The sequence below is a fragment of the Pelecanus crispus genome, chromosome 5, assembly GCF_030463565.1.
Source record: "Pelecanus crispus isolate bPelCri1 chromosome 5, bPelCri1.pri, whole genome shotgun sequence".
Classification (NCBI taxonomy): Eukaryota; Metazoa; Chordata; class Aves; order Pelecaniformes; family Pelecanidae; genus Pelecanus; species Pelecanus crispus.
In genome coordinates, this window is record NC_134647.1 from 7,167,260 (window position 1) to 7,188,443 (window position 21,184).

Sequence of the window (21,184 nt, forward strand, 5' to 3'; positions counted from 1 at the left end):
AGTAAGAAGATGAGACAGGGCAACCGAGAATTACGAGGAAACTAATCTGCAAACGACGGGCAGGGTTTGGAAACCAAAAACCACTGCCTCCCAACTTCAGCCCGGTGGCAGAGAGCTTGCGTATCACATCGCACGCAAGTAACCTGTTAGCAAACGCCGGCGCTGCCAGACTCGACGCAGGCGCATCCGCGGCGGGTGACGGTGCTGCCGCGTCGGTCCCGGGCCGTGGGGAAGCCACGTGCGCCGAACGTGGCCGGGGTTTCTGTCTGACCCCGGCCCCCTGCACTCAAAACTTTATTTCCCCTTTCAAGGTTGCCACATTACGAGGTCGTCACACTTGCAGCTTGAAAGCACAGGAACGAAAGTTTCAGGCTGCTCACGCCCATCTCAAAAATGGGTCCGGAGGGTATTTGTTAATTTATGTTATTAAATGGATGTAACCTCAGAGTGACTTCTTTGGAGACGGATTCTCCAGCCCTCTGGGCTCCCAGCTCAGGCGCCATCACCCCGGCCCCACTCGCCCCATGATGCCAGCGGCACCGCTCTTCCCCACGCAGCCCCACCCCACGCAAGGAGCCCGCCTGAACTTGACCCTGTCCCTGCGCCCGCTCGAGGGGACACGGCTGTCTGTCCCCAGCTGACGGACATTCGGACATTTGGCGTCCCCAGGGCGGGTGAGGGCCCCAGCCCGCTCGAGGGGCCTGGCCGTCCCGCCATGCCTCCTCACAGCTGGGGAGAAGAAACACGTCGAGTTTCCCCACAGGGAGCATGGCTGCCCACCCGTGTGCGGGGCCAGATCCACCCGAAATCATAGAATCGTTGAGGGTGGAAAAGACCTTTAAGATCATCCAGTCCAACCATTAACCTAACACTGCCAAGTCCACCAGTGAACCAATTAAGGGTGGAGTAGCAATTTCATGTTTCCTGGCTTGGTGGCTGGATTATTTTTAATGAAAGTAAAAACTAGGAATCATTAAGGTTGGAAAGGATCATTAAGGTTGGAAAGGATCTCTAAGATCATCAGTCCAACCATCAACCCAACACCCCCGTGCCCACAAAGTGCCACATCTGCCCATTTTTTGAACACCTCCAGGGACGGTGACTCCACCACCTCTCTGGGCAGCCTCTTCCAATGCCTGACCACTCTTTCCGTGAAGAAATTTTTCCTAATATCCACTCTAACGGAGCCGTGACAGCGGGCCCCCCGCGAAAGCGGGGCCGGGGGTGAAGGCTGGGTCCAGCCCTTCCCGCCTCCCCTCTGGCCCCACAGCGGGGCGGCCGGCGGCGGCTCCCTGAGGGAAGGCAGCGCCGGGGTCGCTTTCCCCGCGGCGGAGCCAGCGCCGGGCCCCGCGGAGCCGCCATTCCCCCGCGGGCAGGCGGCGGGGGGCGGCCGCGGGCGGAGGAGGGGCCGCCGCGGCTTTAAACTTGCCTGAGGACGGCCGCCCCGCCCGGGGCAGCGGGGTCTCCTCGGCGCCCGGCGGGGACGCGCCGCCCCCCCCACCCCCCGCCCGCCCTCCCTCCCTCCCTCACGACGGCTCCCCTCAACTCCGGCCCGGCCGGCTCCTCCGCCCCGGCAGCACCATGGCAGGCAGCGGGGCGGCGGGCTCGCTCTGCCGGCACACCGCCGTGCCGCCGGCCCGCGGCGGGCTCTGAGGGCTTCCCCCGCTCTGCCCCGCGGGGAGGGGGGTGCCGCCGCCTCCCGCCTCCCCGCCGCCGCCTTCCTTCCCGCCTCCCGCCCGCCATGGCCGCCCGCCGAGCCGAGCGGGGCGGCGGGGAGCGGCGCGGCAGTGCCGGGGTCTGGCGGCTGCCTGCCAGCGCCCCGTGAGGGGGGACAAGCGGGGCGGCGTGTCCCTGCGCTCGGTCCTGCCCCCCCCCGCCCCCCCTCCCCGGAGCGGCGATGTGCGAGACCCAGGCGAGGGGAGTGTGCGCCTAGACCGGCAGCCAGGATGGTGCAGCTGCAGCCCCTGCCCCTCGTCGTGCTCCAGGGCGTCCTCCAGCTCGTAAGTCTCCTTCCCCGGGCCCGCCGCCGCATGCTCCGCGGAACCGGCGCCCCTCCCGCCGGGGCGGGCGGCAGGCGCGGTCTCCTCGGGAGGCACGGGCAGGGCTGGCTGCGAGCGGCGGGCAGCCTCCCGCGGCCCCGCGCCTACTTCTGTTTCTCTCTTTTTTCTTTTCTTTTCCCCAAGCCGGTCTGTGCTTTTTCCGCGCCTTCGCTGCTCGGCGGGCTGCTTCGCCACCGCGGGGCACGGGGGGCCCGAGCAGAGAGCGGCCCGGGCGAGGCGGGGGGGCCTGGCCCCGGGGTGCGCCGGCAGCCGCCGCCGAGCCGGGGGTGCGGGCTGGGGGGGCGCCGGGGAACACCCGAAACTGGCCCTTCCCGAAAAGTTTTTCCCGCTGTCCTCGAGTGCCCCTTCCCGCCCGCACGACGCAGCGGGCTCCGTAGGTAGAGCCGCCCCGTTAGCTTCGGCTCGCTGCGGCGCACGCGGAATTTATTGTGGTGTTTTGTTAATTTTGGTTGCAACACGGCTGCCTCGTGTGCTGCACGCTGCCGTGCACGCAGTGGGGGAACCTGGGCACCGGCGTGGTGCCAAGGCGAGGGGCAGGCTTCAAAACCCCGAGGCGTGGAGCGGGGGGAGCCGAGCGAGGGGCGCAGCTTCTCCCGAAGCCACCACATTGCCCTGTTTGTGGCCATTAAAGGCAGCAAACAAACGGTCATGGCCATGTTATTACGGCGGGAGAGGTTAAAAAGAGGGAAAAAATCGCATTTGCGACAGAGTTTGGCGATCTTCGCTTTTACAAGTGTTACTATAACGTTGAAATTATTTTTTTTTCGGGAGGGTGTTAGCTGCTCCCATAATTACCTCTGATTCGTGCTGCAAAAGTTCTGCCTCTCTTCCCCCGCTGCCTTGTGCCTGAAAGTTTGCCACTGTAGTCAGTAGGGAGTGTGGAATAAACCTTGAAGGGATTAAACACCCTCCTTAAGAACTGGAGTCTAATATTACAGCGTGAGTTGATTGATTAGTTTTTGAGGAAGCTTATGTCAAATTCTAATCCGGTTTTGGATTGTGCTTGTCGTGTAATGTTTTTTTTTTTTTTTGCTCCAGCACTTTATCATAGCAATGAAGTAGCGAGCTGCAGCCCTGCGATAAGGCACACATTTCTTTCACACTCCTATCCTTTTGGACAAGAAAAGGCTGTTTACATTCTTCACGTTCTTGCAGCCCAGTTTTCAGCTAAATAACGTGCAGGGGTGAGAGATGGGAAAGGAAAGAGGTAAATGCATTGCAAAGTTGCTGAGCAGAAGGGGAGGAACGAAATAAAAATGCTCCTTCCTCACACCTGCAGCCTCTCTCACACCCTCCTTTTGTATGTTTTTAAACAGATGTCAAAGGGATTGATTGAAACCTGTATCAACAGGGATTGGGGTTGTTACTCAAATGCTTTATGGATGATGGTGGGAAGTTGCTTGCTGTGGTCTTACATGCCTTGAGTGGAGGCTGACTAAAGAAGCAAAGTCGCTGTCTTGAATCAAACAAAAATCATGCGTAGTCAGTGCAGGTTTTCAGGTGGATGTGGCACTCGGCTCGCCCAGTAGCATTCATTTTTTCTGCATTCTTTATACACAAACCAGCAAAGTTTTGGGGTCAGTTAGTTTTATAGCTGACATAAATTAGTTTAAATAATAAATTAAAGCAAAATGAGAATGTGTGAGGTTTTTGAGGCATTGTAGGTATACCTTTTAATGCTAATCTATTACTAAAAAGTTGTGTAAATATGTTTTAGCATACTGTTACCAGAACTTCTGGTTACCATCTGGTTAAAGTTACAGCTTATTATAAATTGAGTTTGGAAATATTTGATGCTGATGGTAATGCATTGAATACAAGTCTCTGTACTATTCTTTGTTCTCTGGCCAGTATTTGGAGTGACTGGTGGCTTCCTGGATAATCTAATTAGCAGTTTTAGCAGGCAGGCATTGGTGGTACTAATTCTTGACTTTTTTTTTTTTTTAAAAAAAAGATCAATGTGGTTAATATTAATACAATGCTAAAGGCTCAGCATTTCAGCCAAGAAATTAAAAATTATGGGTTTCAGTGTTGCAATACAGCAGCATTCTTGTAACCCAGAAATGCTACCATCAAGCCCTTCCTGGTGGTGCAATATTAATTTTTAATGAAAGCAGAGATGTTGCAATGGAACATATTTTGGCACTACATTTTAGTGAAGGTAGAAGTACTTTTTTTAATTAGGTTTAACTTCAAACACTTGCTTGGCTTTCAAATACAAAAGTGTGTTATCTACTTACCTGCTTTTTAAAGATGCACAAATGTAGGATAAGACCCATGTAAAACTTCACAAATTTGAGGAGATGCTAAAGATTATGGCAGACAACCTCACTGGATTTCTGAAAGCAGTGTTAGCTAGGTGACTGTATGCTGTATCTAATATTTTCAATCAGAAGCTCATGTTCAGTACTACTTCAATAGAGTATGGATGTATTGTTGTAGCATATTCTTGGATTATTTTGATTAATAGATGGTGTACCAGTGTGCAGGCAGTATGCATATATTTCCTAAACTACTTTGATTATTTGGGTATATTAAACAGTAAGGAAGCCTGCTGTTGAGTCAGGTTAAGGTGCTAACTTCTGTATAAATGCGTTCATTTTAAAAGCCAGGTTTACCTTACATTGTCAATATAGATCAAAACAATAATTTGCAATGCACAGTCAGTATGTGTCTGGGCTGTTACTGATAAGAAGACCAAAAATTGTGTTGTGTTGTATTATCATTAGCAGGTACTCTTGCTGTACTGTTAATTTTCAGTAAGCTTTTCCAATTGTCACATAATTGCTGAATGCCCTGTTAGCTATCTCGTTATAAATATGGGAGTTCTACATGCTAGAAATTGAAAAGACTGAGGTATTAATAGTATATGGTTTATAGTATGGCTGCTAGTGTTTTATTAAGTTAGTTTTTAAATGCCTTTAAGGAGGGGGACTTCTGCCCCTTCCCTGGGAGTATTATTTGTCCTTGTAAAGAAATCTTGGGTTTTTTTAAAAAAATGTTGTCAGTATTCAGTATTTTCTTTACATTTTATTAATTTGCACCTTTAAAATGTCATGTTTCATAACATTGTTTAAAATAGCTTATATGGGGTCTTTTAAAATGTATGAAATTTACCTCTTTAAGAAAGAAGGGGGGGGGGGCTGTAGATAAGCATTGAATCAAGAAGTAGTTTGATTTAGCTACAGCTAGTTGGTATAGCCGCCGCTTTCCCTTTGTCTGGGCAAGGTGTAGTTACAGACACTCACAGACAGGACAGGGTAATCCGGCACCTTAACTAATTGTTTACTTTACCTCTTTGCAGTTTGAAGTTAAGAAAGGATTACAGCAGCGTTTTCTAGTACCTGTAGTTAAAGTTGCATCAGCATTCCTATCAAGAAGCTGTCTTCTAATACTATCATTGGGCAGAGTTGTCACCATGTTACAAACCTAGGAATCAATTATTTTACAAACCCTTAAAAGCAGTTCATTTTTTCCCAGTAGTGTTTGTATACATGAGAAATAATTAGAAAAAGGGCAAAGTATGTTATTTCATGATTCTTTTTTTTTCTCCACAAGGATTGAAGTATAGCTTTTGATACGAGTGAAACTAGTGACAGATTATGTTTGGTTTTGGACTTTTCAAGGGCTGAAATTTTTACTTATAATGAAAAACAATTTATGAGACAATTAAGCCAAAATTTTTACAGAGTTTTTTTTTTTTAAACAGACTTCACCAACTTGACCTGAAAAGAACATTTATAACTTGCTATAGTGCAAGACATTGCTTCATATGCAGAAATAGATTGAAGACTGAGACAAAGCTGCATTTCCATTTAAAATATGTATACCATGTGAGGCGCAGAAACACAGAGGTGTGTTCCTCCTGGCTACTTTAATTTTGTCTCCGTAGCCTTGCAAACGTGGTCTGCGTAACATGCCCTTGCAGTGAGAATTGTAAATAGGCACCATGCAAAACTTTCAGCTCTGTTTCAGAAAGGTAAACGCTTCCCTCTGGTCATCTTGAAGCACACAGATCAAATTCCATCCCCCTTAATTTCAGGGAGATCTTTGTCAGGAAATACACTGGGCCCAACATTTCATTTGGTTTATTTTGGTATTTTTCTTGATGCTGTAGGCATTGTAAGCCTACATCTCATTCTTGTGTAATAACATAATAGAAGTAACCCAAGGAATGCAGGCAGTTTGAAGTTGAAGACAGCTCAACAAATGCTGCTTTCAGCAGTTTGAGAATTTATTATCCTGCATGCGGAGTTATATATGAAGGTGACTGGGGCTAGGTTTAGTTTACATAGGAGGTTAACATGCAACGCTAAACTCAACTTGTCCTTACGTCACATCTTTTGACCTAGTTCTGTGGAACTGGTGACGGCTATTTTCAAGTGTATTTGTAGGTTGACTGGGGCACAGAAAGGTTATAGATCCTATATAAAATCTGCACAGCAAGTCTGTTTGACTGATGTCTGCTAGACTGCAAGGTACCCCAGGCTTCCCTAGCACAGGGCACGTAAAACCCAAGTTCTCAGTCTTTCCACCTGTAATGTGGAAAGTATTTGTCTGCCATTGTCAAGCACCGAGAGCTACATGTCAGAGACGTGCTGTAAGTGCTTCTTGTTACTGGTAGCATGGTGTAACCGACAGGGACGTGAAACGGAAAGATCGGTGGAGCCCAAACGCTAAATTGGGATGCACTGATGAGTCTCACCTTTCTGTTCTGCTTCCTGAGCCTTGATTTCTGCAAGAAGGGAACTCGGGCGTGGGAGTCGAAAAGGTGCAACAGCAGAAACCACTCACTGGACTTTCAGGGCATCAAGACCCAGAGAGGTGTAACTCTGCTCTAGGTGCACCAAATTCCTCCTATGCTGTTGAAAATTTTACCCTTAATCAACACTTCACGAAGAAATGTGTACAGGGATAAGTGAGAGCTGCTCGGCATGGCACGGCATGGGAAGCGAGCACTGGGCAGTCCTAGCCTGTGATCTGTGGGTGACATGTTGACCCGTATTTGACTCAAATATTGAATAAGACATGGTAGTTCTTGGGCACTTCTGGTAGATAGCTGCAGTAAGGAAAGATCAGCGCGAGTCTATGCTGAATGGTTTTAAGACGAAAGCTGTAATTCCATAGGTGTGGGTTGCATCTTGGTCAGAAAGGGAGCGAGCTATTCTGGTGCTCAGGGAAGGCTTGCTTTGAGTCTTTCACACGTATTTGTCAATGTATCAAAACCAAATGCAGCGAGGAAAAAGGAGGAATTTTTTGCCTTTGTCACAAAATTGCTGTGAAAAGTGGCTATTTAAAAGCATGTGTACTTCACAGGACAGTGCGTTTGCTCTGTTAATCTGTCTTCTAGTCCTGATTTTTGCCCACCTCTAACTCACTGCTTCACTATACCCATTATAAAGCAAAAATACTGGCCTTGAACTTTTTACTAGATCAAATCTTGCATAACTGGGAAAGAGGAAAGCGAAAGTTCCCATTCACATGACTGTTACAAATTCATCCTGGACTTGATTTCCAAATACCCTATTCTGGGCGAGCTTTGGCCTTTCACTTCAGACCTTAAATACGCTTGTGTATATTTCCCCAAGCCCATTCATTGTTTCCATTCCATTTTCATTCTCTCAATTTCCCACCATGTTTGTAGCTGTAGTTTATGTAGTTTGTTTAGGTAGTTAAAGAATCAGTCAGAGTTAAAGGAAATAATGGATGGACCTGCTAGGTAGGTTCTGCTTCCAGCAGAGCATCACTACTGTTAAGTAAGTCCACATGAGTCACTTTTCACCCTCCTAGAGTCCCTTTCCCCCCGATGTAGCACCTTTCACACTTGCAGGTTTTCTCTGATACTCTATCTATATGCATACCATTTATCAGTTGTTTCCTTGTGGCTCATACTTCAGAAACTATTACTGTACCGTTGTAGCACTGAAAATGTGCTAGCATCTGTGCAGAGTCATGCAACCCGGTCGTGGCCGTGCATCGAGTCACGCACCTGGGATACACCCCGCATTCCACGAACCGATGGAGGAGGCTCGACATAAGGCTGCAGCCCAGGGGTCTGCACTTTGCGGCAGGACTCCTTGCAGCACAGAGCACGGGCTGGAGCCTTAATGTTTACCCGCTCCCAGGCTCCGCATAGCAGGCACTTGGGATGCTGGAAAAGCTATGGGTCCTGTGCAGGAATATGGGAGGTGTCAGCACTCTGCCAGGTGAGCAAGGGATGGGACAGGGCGGGTGGATGAGTTTCTGGATGAATCCCACACAAAACCTATGAGGTCTGCAGGTGAGGACTTGGGAAACAATGTTAATTCCTTTCCTGTAGGGAATCTCCTTGTGGGCTCGTGTTCTGTGTCAGCTATAAGCTCAGTCGCCGTTAACAAAGAGGTTCAAGGAAACAAATTAAGAGTGGAGAGGAAATAAAGGGCTCTGAAGATGGGTCCACAGTTAAGACTAAGTAGTTTTGTCCTTGCAGCAGAGATTTCAGTGCTGGTGTGATGCTCTGCTCTCCCTGGAATGGCAGCGCTTACTGTAAATACAGAATTTGAATGACTTGACTGCAATTTAAGGTAGCATTAAAGAGCTTTAAGAGCTGTAGTTCTTGAGACAGGTTTTCTCTTTGTTCCAAACGATTGGTAGTAATAGAAGCTATTATTAGCAGGGAAGTGAAAATGAAAGAATTGGGAGAAATAAAAAATAAAACTAAGAATCTAATGTCTCTGAAATAAGTTTTTATGTGCATTGGGACCAATTATGGTTATTGTGTCATTACAGTGCAGAGTTGAGGCTACTCCAGATGCCCTAATTCTGCTTCTCCAGATCCAGCATGTTTCGTTTGTATTTATGATCAGTTGAGAATTTCCTGACTTTATAGTACTTGGTTTTGGTGATGACCAGGTATTTCTAATACCATGAATCACCAGTATAAACACCACCTTAACTACCCATTATCTAAGAGACTAAAACACGGTGCGTAGAAGTGCTTCTATATTTGTTCTGTTATTATGTAGATATAATGGCTTTTTATGGTTTTGATGGAGAAGGAGCTGGCTGTGCTTGAGGCTGACCTGAAGAAAAAGAGCACTGGGACTTGGCTGAGGGAGTAAGAGGTGACTGTAAGAGAGAGGAAGAAGATGGATATAAAACAGCTCCTTGGGCAGGTGGAGCGAGCCTGAGCAGTTACTGCAGGAGGAGAGGGACAGACAGACCGACAGTAACAAGGAATATTCCCACAGTAACACCAGCTTCAGCATGTGAGAGGCTGTGGTGGGTCCCTTCTGCTGTTATTCTTCCCACTGGAGAGAATTTTGGAGTTTTCCAACCAGACCCTCAGTAGGGAAAGCGAAGAAGGAAGATTTGAGCTCTCTGACTTAGTTCACCTCTTTGATTGTACAAGCGCAAGAATCTGGTGACTGCCGTGAGCACTTGTGGGTGCTGTTGCTGTTTTCATCCCGTGAAGGGGGATGGGGAACCACAAAGCTTAGCACCGCAGGAGGGTAAAATGTGGGACCTTGGAAGTTCATTTTCCTCTGAGGCTGCCTGGCTCTTTTCTTCTTGCAAACAGCTGATTACTTCTGTTGTTCATTACATGTGTTTGGGAAGTTGGAACTGCTGTTCCCCATGGGGCTTGGAGGCCCTCGTGGCCAGTGATCCGTTTCCGAGCCTTTGGCTGTAGCAGTTACAAGTGAGTGTGGTATTCCACCATGGGCAGCCTTAACCATACAAAGTATTCCCAAGTTGAATCTTCTTCTTACTCCAAGCAGTTGGGTGGTTCTTAGAAGAAGAAACCTTCAGAGATGGTAGTACAGGAATAGGTACATAACAGTAGCTTTATAGTACTCTGACAGTTGGACTTCATGGTACTTTATAGTCAAGGTATGTTACATGTGTGCCATCATTATTCTGGGAAACTGAGGGAACAAAGGCTGGCTCAGCATAACGAAATAGAGCTCCGGCGTATGTTTCTCAGCTTCACCTCCAGTGGACCAGAAGAATATTCTGTGCAGCAGAATAGACCCTCTCCTTCACTGGCCCCTCTCAATATGAAGACAGAGGCAAGGATGAACTTTGTCAGAAGAGAAGCTGACTTCTGTGAAGTGTTTGCATCCATGGTGAATGACTGTATGTTGATTAATGTGACTTACTGCTTAGGATTTTTAACCCATTACTATTAAGGTGACACTGCACGTATTTTTCCAAGTCGGATTTTAGTGCTGTACCACATGCTTTCCTCAGATAAAACTCTGATATATTTACATTTTTAATACAATAACACAATAGTTTGGTATTTTTTGTCTCCAAAAGACAAAAAAATGTATAATTAAGAGTATGTATTTGAAGTACAATAAATTGTATGTTGGTTATAGTCATCTCAGAGCCATGTATATGGAAACTGAGTAAATTCAGGGTTTGGACTACAGAAAATATGTGAATGATGTAAAGAAGTAGCTTTATCCCTACCCTTAAGTGACACTTTGAGGAAACCATAAAACATAGAAAAACCTCGTGAATATCTTTACAATATATTTTAATATAATTTTGGGACAAAGTATATATTATTTCATATGCTATGGGGCAGAGGTTGCATTATGAGGCCACAGTCTACATGAGTACATGGAAACTCCACTGTACTTCTTTGGTTCATGGGGTTCAACCCAACTCCAGTCTGGAAGTCAAATATGGGAGCAAAAGTCAGTGCCGCTAAATCTTGCTAAGAGACCAGAGCAGCAAGGTTTAAACCTAAACATGTCTAAGCAACCTCCAGATATAAATGCAGGTTTAAATACAGGAGAGAGAATATACGACTGCTGGTTGTAGGCCATGTAGACGTGTGTTCCCATGTGTCAGGAAGGTTAGTATTGCATGTGAGAAACTGAACTCCTTATTTCATAGATTGTAATGTTTAATTTGGGGATAATTACAAAATCCTCCTCTTGTACTTTATTCTGTTATGGATTCTTAAAATACGCTTTTAGTTTGGAGCCTCCTTGGTTTAAAAGCAAATAAAAATCTCACTAAAATATATATAAAAACCAATATAAATAATATATATAAAAATATATATATTTATATATAAAATATATATAAAACAATAAAAGAGAAAAGGTTGGGAAGCAATATCTTAAATAAGTTAAAGATGAAACTTCTTTCTGTTTTAAGATTAAAGCACTGTAGCAGCTGAAAAGAGCTGCTGAGTCTGATCTTTATTGGCCGGCGGCAGGGACGTTTTTGGAGTGACATAATGTGGAGCAAGGGAGGGACGAAGTCCGGTTTTTCAGTTTCTTGAGCAAGCAGCGTGCCAGGGAGAAGGCTAAAGCCTGTGTTGTTTTCCACTCATTAAACTAACAAAATGCTAATCAGCTTTGTGGAAAGATTCATAGCAGGTAATGTTACCTCTGTCAGTGTGGCACCACTGAAGAGTTATCTGGTGTGTTAGCCTCAGCCACTTTAAATTAGGTGATTGAAACACTTATATGTGACAGCCACTAACAAAATTGCACCTTACTTGCTTTTAAAACAGATTAAATTTTGTCCATTGGTTAATTTCAATTCTGTGGCTGTTCAAGGCAAGGAAAAGACTGATACCGAGCTCCTTATCGGGTTGGGACAAGTCCCGTGATACAGCTGCGGCTGGATGCTAGGCTCCTCTTCACCCTGCTGCTGAACCACTCCGTAGTTTACAGTCATCAAATTAGTCCTCCGGTACCAGAAACATCCTTTTTTGAGTTAATTTTGAGTCAAACTGCAGAGTCTTTTGTGCTGAATGACGAATTCATCAGCCTTCTCCCCATTCCCATGGCTTGGGTCTGCTCTCCGCTCAAAGGAAGTCTGGCCTTCCAGGGAGCTTTTGCAAGCCGTACTCTGAGCTACCTGCTTGCCACCTCTTTTTCTCCCTCCCTCCCTGTTCCATCCTCCTGAAGTTTTTTCCAAGCAGAGAATGCTCAATTCGTATGGGAGAAGCAGCGGCTTCCTCACTTTCCTCTTCCTCCTGGAGATGCCTGCCTGATCCAAAGCGTGGTAGCCAGGACCAGACTAGATAGAAAGACCAAAGATAGACCAGATAGAAAGACTGTCTGCCTTTCTGCTGCCCAGTAGAGAAAATACTTCAACGTTGTTTTTTAAAGCAAAACATACTGTATTTGTACGGGAAACAAATTAAATAGATTCTGTAAAGGTGGCTCTAACTATTTAGTGGTCATTAGTTTACCCCGTGCTGACAGTGCTCTGTCCAAACTTTCTGGTAGTGGATCAATCCAAAGGTTTTATCAGCTTTGAGTCCTAGGTTATATAATGTGCTTCTAGAATGTTTCCATTTAAAATAGTCCATTTTTTAACTCAGTTGTTACAAGGTGAAATCTGAATGCATATCCACTATTAAAGCAAAACACTGGAATGTGATGTGGGGGCTGTCATACTTTTTTTTTTTTTTAAGAAGCAAATTTTACAGAACTGTCGATGCTATAGACCCTGCACTATTTCTCTAAAAAGTGTATTTTTCCCTTCTGACACCCTCTCCCTATCAAACTTTTGCTGTGGCAGTGAGCTCTGGTGTGTAAAATTTAGATCAATACCAAGAGATACAGCAAACTGCATTTCTACCACATTAGCATTCTGGGGGCACAGAAGGTTTTTTTGTTTCTTTATGCTTTCTCTCCTTCCCCCTAGAACCCAAAATCCCAGATTTTTTTTCTACAGCATTTGTGGTGAAATCAGGGCTGATGTTTTTCCTTAAAGTTCTTAAAAAGTGGGAGAGTCATTCTCATCCATCTCGCTCTTCGAGCCTCCTCTTATTTTTCTTCTCACTAAAACTCAGTATCCAGTTCCTGACACCTAACTGAATCTAGCTTAAAATAGTACCAAGGTAGTTGAGTGTCTGACAGGAGAATAAATTCATTGTTGAGTTAGGACCTATTTGATTTAAAATAAATGAAATGCCTCTAAATGTAAGAACAAAAAACCATGGCATACCTCATACTCAGATCCATTTTATGGTATTCACCCCATACTCTTTTTATTCAGATATGCATGACCTGTGTATTACCAGCAATGGACAGCCTAACACTGCTGTGACTAGGGAATTTAAACTCCACGTTATTGAACAAAACCTTTTTGTGGATATTGGATGGGATCTATTACTCTGCTTGCTTAGACTGAAGGTTCAGTGTTGCTGTTTTTAATACTTAATGTTGAACAATGGGGTCGGGAATGAATTTAAAATAGCTAACTTTATATTTATGATAACTAAGAATACCATTCTGCAGAAAGTTGCCTTCTGGTGAATTTGCAATATTCTTTCAATGAACAGCACAGCTATATTTTTGGTTGAGTAGCAAGATGAATATGGTAGAAAAATACAAATGTAACGGGTATTATATCTTTCCTGGATTTTGATGGATTGGATTGTCTTGTCCAGTTCAGATTAACTACTAGATTTATTTTTAATTGATATCAATAAATCTGGTAACTGTGAAGGAGATTCAACTTCATGTTCTATTTCGATCTTAAAACTCTAGTGCTGATAACACAAACCAGTAGTCGCTTAGCTGACTTGTCCCAACCAGTGATATTAATGTTCTTCTATGCGTTCAGTGAATATTGAGATAAAGTAGTCTGTGAGCAGGTATTATATAAAGCCTGCTCTACTCTGAATATGAGCCCTATGTCCCGATTTCTGTCTTACGTGCTACAATTATTTAATGGAAATGTAATTATCCTTGAGATCACCAGCTCTGTCAGACCCGACTGAAGTGCACAGAATGGTTGAACAGTTATTTGAGTGGGACTGACATAGAGCTGATAGGCAACGGCATCTTAGGAAGCTTGGTTTTCTTAGGAAATGGGCTAAAATAATATTTGAAACAAGAGATGAGTCTGAAAGCCAAAACACACCTGCATCCTAATCAGAAGTTCACCAGGACTTCCTGGGGTGGCCACATTTCAGGGTTTTGGTTGTTATTGTATAGACACGTAGAGGCTACGAAAGACAGTTTAATCTTTCTTTGGCTGTAATGAAAATGTAGGCTACTGTATAATTCATTTGGTTCAGGCTCCTCTTCAAAATACTCAACTGGAAAAGAAGTAGCAATCAATTTTAGTGGGGCAGGAAAACCTACACAAATAAAGGGTTGGGTTTTTTTTTTTTCATTTCTTCAGTTTGAGAATAACAATTAAATGTGATCAGGAATTTTATTACATTTCTGGAAAATTCAAAATCATTAAAAGACAGTACAGAAGTTATCTCTGTCACAGCTTTGAATTAAACACCTGCAGTTTGCATATGGTGCCTGAGAATGGGATTCAGCAAGCTCCCCACACAGAAGGAAGATACCTAGCAAGGTCCCAAGAAGAAAGGAGCAGTAGCTTAAAATGTATCCCTTTTAGAAACTTCAGAGCCTTCCTCTGGGTTGCAAGGATGCCTCCTTTCACTTAGACTAGCAGGCTTTTTACGCTGGTTAGCCTAAGGTAAAAAAGCTTTTAATGACTAATTAATAAATAGGTGATATCATCTCCATTCTCTCTGTGCAAATAAGTCAGCGCTTATCCCCTAATTAGGGTAGCAGAAGGGAAAGTGAGCCTGCATCTCTCAAGGCAGTATCATATTTATCAAGGTAGACAGTATTCTACAGGAGGGTGCTCAGTCCCTGCCCTCAAAGGGACTTGAGAGCTGCTTGGATCTACCTTTTGGAGGAAGAGAGAGAATAAGGACAAATTCGTGGGGTTTTTTGTTTGTTTGGGGGTTGGTTTTTTTTTTGGAGGTGGGATATGTGTGTTCAAATTGAGAGCAGGAAACTGGCTTTCCTCTCACACCTACCAGAAGACATACTTGGTCCTGCAAGGAGACATTGGATTAAAAAAACTAAAAATAAAATAACAGGTGGTGGAGGCATCATTGCAAGCATTTTTTCCTCTTTGACCTTAGTCAAAGGTGTGTGAAAACCACATCCTGGATTGGATGAGTCACCATCCCTGGAAGTGTTCAAAAAACAGGTAGATGTGGTACTTTAGGACATGGTTTCGTGGGCATGGAGGTGTTGGGTTGATGGTTGGACTGATGATCTGAGATCCTTTCCAACCTTAATGATTCCTAGTTTTTACTTTCATTAAAAAATAATCCAGCCACCAAGCCAGGAAACGTGAACTTACTACTCTCCCCTTAATTGGTTTAGTGGTGGACTTGGTAGTGTTAGGTTAATGGTTGGACTGGATGATCTTAAAGGTCTTTTCCAACCTAAACGATTCTGTGACTTGTATCCTGAGGGAGCCCATACATGGATGAGGAGCTCAGGTGCTCAGCAAAGCATGCTTCAAAACAAACTAAAGGGAATTTGCATTCTTAAAATATAAGCACTACTTGGGCCATGTGTATTACAGTGTGGTTTTACAGGTTACAGATTTAGGACCTAGGCATCCATTATGAACCTGTGGAAAAAGTGTACTTGCTGCCTCTCCAGCTCTCCCTTCTCTTTTGTTATTTACTTTAGCAGGTGGATACCGGGACAAGCTACCCAATATCTTCCTGTGATGTAGGATTGCTCATACTGAACGCTTCCTGCTATTCTTAGCTTTTTTTAGAATGTCCCATGATAATCTCTAGGAAATTTCACAGCTGACAGTATCATATTGTTTAGTAAGTTTTTCCTAGTAACATACGCAAAGCTTTCCTAATTCCTTCCTGTTACGCTTAGCTATCTTCTTTTCTATCACTCCTGAGACACTTTGCTTTAGGCTGCCTTATTTGCCTGTTCCTGGGGACCTTTTTCTCTAAGAACTGCAATGTTGGCATTATGAGTCACAGCAAGTTTTGCCTCTTTATTGATCTTTTCTACTGATCATGCGTGTTTCAAGTGATTTCTGTCTTTTATTTCTTCCCTCTTTCCTGTTGGCTTTCACAGAACATCTTAATGGAAAGATATCTGCAGTGCTGAGCCAACTTGTTAGGGTTAAAAGATACCATCTGAGCGTATAGGACTCTTGGAGAATTTGGCAATTTTGCAGGTGAAGAAAATGGGCTAGGTTCAGGAGGAAGGCACTGTATTCTGAATAATTCTCTTGGAATATTTTTTTTCTACTCCAAACTGCAATGCATTCTCTGCCAATTTTTTTTTATCCATCTCTGGACTCACTATCTAGGCAGTTTGTTTTTTTTTCCTGGACATCAGCAGTCAGCCCATGAGGATGGGACACTGTGCGTGCTATGTGTATATTCTGAAGATGTGAACTACGTGACTATATTAGCATTATGCACAAGTTAACAAGCACACCAAAAGGTAGGATGAGTACAGTTACGTGGTTTTGATCAGCTCCAGGAGAACATTCTTATATCTAGCCAGAAACATTGCCAATCTCCCTGATGTATTACTTCTATTGCAAGCTCTTCAGAGGTGCCTTCTGCTTCGTGTACAGGGCTGAGCACACATCAGTGCTCTGAGTAAATACAGTAGTGGCTGAAAAGAAAAATAACAGCAGGAATTACACATAAACAGATTGTACACCTGAGTATTTTGCTCAGTCTCTAATTTCTGATTAAAGAAATATCCAATGAATTCCCAAGGGGCACGTTTCTTTGCAAGCAGTGACAACCTTTGTAACTGTCAATGTGTAAGAAAAACTTCTGTTGAAAGATGCTGTAAAAAAGCATCAGATGTTCTGTTGCTCTAAACCTGACATTGCTTCAAATTTCCTGTTCCTGAAAGAACTAAGTTTGGAGTAGTCTGTAAAATAATCTTCTTACCTGGAACCACCACCTATTTCTCATACAAGTCATCATCTTTAATAGATAAACTTTCCATTAAGGGCTAGACAAGACAAGGTGCTAGTTTTTCTTGCAGTAATCAGAAATAAGAACAATAAATGTGTGGGAGAAATTCATCAATTTGGTTAGGAACATCAAGGTGTGTGCCTATCTGAAATATAGACTGTATGGAAACACAAATAGGTTCAGAGAAGGCTCCAAGTATAGAATTATTGACCCTGGAGGACAAAATACAGAATAACCTTCCTAGGCTGTACTTTGTCAATTTTAAGTAGCGTTTGCAAGGCGAGTAGTTTAACAGTTTCATCCCCCTCAGCAAAGATTTAATAGTAGATCAGAGCTTTTCCTAATTTTTTTTTCCTTTTATAAATTACACTACTGTAAAAGAATATTAATGTTCTGTACATTTACTAATGTTCTGTAAGACAGTGTAAGTAAGAACAACTGGCTGATGTAACTCATAAAAGTACATAAATGTGTCTGGTTTTCCAATCTGGTTGCTCATTTTCTGATTGCAGTCTCAATTCTGGGACCAACTGGTTGAGCTCTCTCTATGATGTATCACAATCCTGGAAACGATAGGGTCTGCAGTACTACATCCATGTGTAGGATGAAAGATTAAGTCAGTAGATCGCAATGAATCTTTTTTATCTTTCTGAAATATAAATACAGTTATCAAAAGATAACTTTTAAGATAAACTCTTCTTTCACATGGTGCTAATCATACGTCTGCACGGGGGTATTTTTAAGTCCATCAGGCAAAAAAAACTTCTGTTCTCTTCAAAATGCTTTTGAGCACTCGCCCTAACCATCTATTCAAGAAGTGTGCTGTCTTCCAGACAACTCAAATATGAAGCAGTCCATGTCTACCTATATTACCAAGCAAGGAAGAACATTTCATCCTATGACATATTCAGTGTGTTTATATATATATATAAGACAACATCCTGGGAAGTTAGCAGGTGGAAGCTGTCCTTTAAGTCTACTACACGATACAAATATGACGTTTGTTTCGAGGAACATGTACATTTGAAACAAGGAAAAAAATTGCTAAATTCATTTATATGCTGCCATTCAAAGCCTATAATTGAGATAATCAACTTTGAGTCATCATGTTTAAAAAATAAAGCTGCTAGGAATTTTTTTTCTTTTTAAATGGATCATATCCAGCATTTTGGCACAAGCATTTCTCTAATGAAGGGAAGATAGCATATAGGAAGAGTGGGAGAAAGGTGGAGGCAGTATCTTTCTGGTAGCCATGCTTGCTTAACTTGGTGAAGGAAGTCCACCCTCCCAGTGATCCTGCACTGCTGGCATAAATATGGGCCTTGAGGGGTAAAAGCACACTACTAATACTGAGAGGAAGAAACTAACTTAAATACTCAGCACCCAATAGTGTCTGTTGAAGTGAAAGTTACATTTTCATTAATATGGAAATTCTGCATGTTTAATAACACCCCTCCTTCAGATTCTTCTAAACCCAACAGCAACAACTTTCAACAATGTATTTTGCAAATACCTTTATAATGAAATTTTGAAGCAAATAAGATTGTTTAAATCATCTTCTTTGGGCAGATTAGTTTTTGGGGGGTTTATTTTGCTTATACTGTATTTTCCAGCAGACTACGTCAAGACTTTTCAGTAATGATAGTGATTATGAAAATTTAAGCCTACAAAATCCCTTTGTGAATTCAGTCTACAGTCTTGGAGAAGAATGGGACTCCATTTGTTACTGACCTCCAGTTAGAGTATGACTTATTAACCACGACCTTCTGAGTCCAGCTGCTTTTTCACCCGAACAGTAGTCCACTTGTCAAGGCAGTAACATCCCAACCGGGAGACAGAGATGCTTGGGAGACTCTGTCAAAAACCTTGATGAAGTAGATGACATTACTCTGCTCTCTCCTCATCCACAGATCTAGTCTTTTGATAAATATTTGGCAATCAGTTTAGTCAGGCATGGTAAATCTATACTGGCTATTCCCAGTCATCATCTCCCCCTTCATGTGCCCAGATATGACTTCAGGAAGGATTTGTTCCATGATTTCCCCAGGGGCTGAAATGAGTCTGAGCAGCTGGTAATCTCCTGGATTGTTTTTAGCTTTTTTTGAAAACGGTCACTACGTTTGGGTTTTTTCTGGTCATCAGGGACCTCCCCCAATCTCCAAAACCTTGCAAACTTGATAGTGAACAGCCTCATAATAACATCAGCCAGCTCTTTCAGCACACTTGAATGATACCCATCCATCCCTGTGGACTACATATGGGTTCAGATTGCTCAGGGGATCCCTGACTCAATTCTCTTCTGTGACTGATAGTAAGGATTATGTAGGGAATAGAATCAAAACTTCAGAAGACTTCAATTGGTTGCACTTAGTTGTGCAAGAGTCAAATGCATCCCTTAGAGTTCAATACTGTATCACTGAGATAGGCACCATTCTTTTTGTTTAGTGATGGGTGCTAAATGATCATTAAGCCACAATTTAAATAGTCAAAGGAATAGTAGTCATTCACAATTTTTTTCTCTAAATTAACCAGAAGGGCATGATGTTTCACTTCAAGCATCTTTAGGACATCTAAGCTTTACTTACAAGGGTAGGTCTTGAGCTTGGTTTTCCAATGTTGCAGCAGAGAACGGTCTTGTAGAGGCAGAAGGAAATGTGCTCCTGGGGTATTGGAAATGTTCCTCACGGACGAGGATGCTCCAGGGAGAGCAGCAATGTGCACTCTCTTGGTGACTGTCCTGTAAGAACTGCTTCAATCTCCCATCTTTCTCTATCCCTATGGAGTTTGAACATGGTATACTTTTCCCTGAAGTCTGCATCAGCAGCGTATAAGATTCAACAAAATTTCAAGAACAGCATTAGTGTGGGTTAGCCCCATTTTTGGAATAAAAACTCAAGACCAGCTTGTTTAAAATACTGATTATTATATTCTTTGCTGTGTTACATTTCAGTAATACCCACAGATACGGAAATAATACACGCTTAAGGCAGACACAGGAAAATGATCTGTAACTCTGTGTAGATCTCGTCTTTCTGAATTCAGCCAGTGTTTTACGGATAGCAAGCACAGAGGTAAAACCGCCAGCCTGTGCTTCGAGTCAGACTAACAACTTTTGCTCCTGCAAAAATAATTTGCATTTTTAATCATCTGTTAGTTTGTGTCCTACATATTAAGGGCTTGTAGGTAAATTATTAAATTGAGAAAATCTAGATAGGCAAACGAACCTCAAAGCAATTATAACACCTGAAAATTTATCAAGTGTAGTGGTATTTTTCAGCTATGGAAAGAAATTATCGTTAACCATTGTCAAGCACTTGCAGTTTTCTACCATACGGGAACTTCATTCTCCCCTCAGTTTGTTAGCTGATGCAGTGACAAGCTGTGGAGAAATGACAGATTTAGCTAAGGATTTGGAGTCTGAACACCTGTGCAGTGTCATGCATTTAAAAATAGAACGTGACAGCAAAACACATCAACCCTCTAATGTCCAAATGGAAAACCACAGGGGTTTTTCCTTCAACTTTTATCCAGAGAAAGAGCTTTCAGTCATCACTGGCCAAGTAAAAGTACAAAGCAAAAGCTGTTTTGTTGAGGTCCAAAATAAACAGGAACAAATCAGAGTGGTGGGCACAGGTGCACCAAAAATATTCAGTAATCATCGTTCTTTCTTCTCAGTGATGTTCTGATGGCCTGCATCTTTGAGGGGTGCAGATTATGAGTGTTGAGTAGCAATTTCTTCAGGAAGCACTTGCTGGCGGGTTAGAAGAGGACTGTCAACTAAAGCTACTTTGCGTACCTTGACTTCTGTAAGACTCATTCAACCCTCCAATGAAGCTAACAAAACCAACCAAAACATTTTTTGTTCTGTGTAACCTTCCTATGGGACAAGGAAGCATAAACCAAGGGCAGAAATACAAAACCAAAAAATCTTGCTTGATTGCTGGGTTAGGTTTGCACATTATGCTCTCCTCTGAAGGAGCCAATGTAATTGACAGTATTTTGAAGGTAACATCTCTACTTCCCATCTCCTTTAATAGTAGCCTTGAAACATTAATCAAAACTAAAGTATGTAATCTTTTTTTTTTTTTTTACAGAGGGGACAAGGTTTCCCAGTCTGTCTGAGATGCTAAGCCCGCTGCAGTCCCCGCTGGCCGCCGGCGTGCTTTGCTCCCCTCGAGAGCTGAGCACAGTTACTGGGCAGCACCGCAGGCTGGCTGTCAATGAACCCAGTCCATCCCCCTTTTCCCTTTGCAGAGTGCTAACCCTCCAGCATGAGCTCTTTCTTCAGCAAAACCTTTGTTTTCAGAGGTTGTATGTTTTTTCTTCATATTGGGTGCAGTCATTTTGAGAGGGGTTTTTGGCCTCTTTTCTA

At 43.3% G+C, this 21,184-nt stretch overlaps 1 protein-coding gene across 1 annotated transcript in view; it reads left to right on the top strand.

The window, feature by feature from the left end:
* Nucleotides 1–1,884: 1,884 nt before the first annotated feature.
* NXPH2 (neurexophilin 2) overlaps nt 1,885–21,184 on the top strand; it is a 43,023-nt gene continuing 23,723 nt past the window's right edge. Inside the window, exon 1 of the mRNA XM_075710635.1 lies at nt 1,885–2,000. Within this exon, the coding sequence (XP_075566750.1) occupies nt 1,947–2,000 (54 nt within the window). The 5' untranslated portion in view covers nt 1,885–1,946. The remainder of the gene's footprint in view (nt 2,001–21,184) is intronic.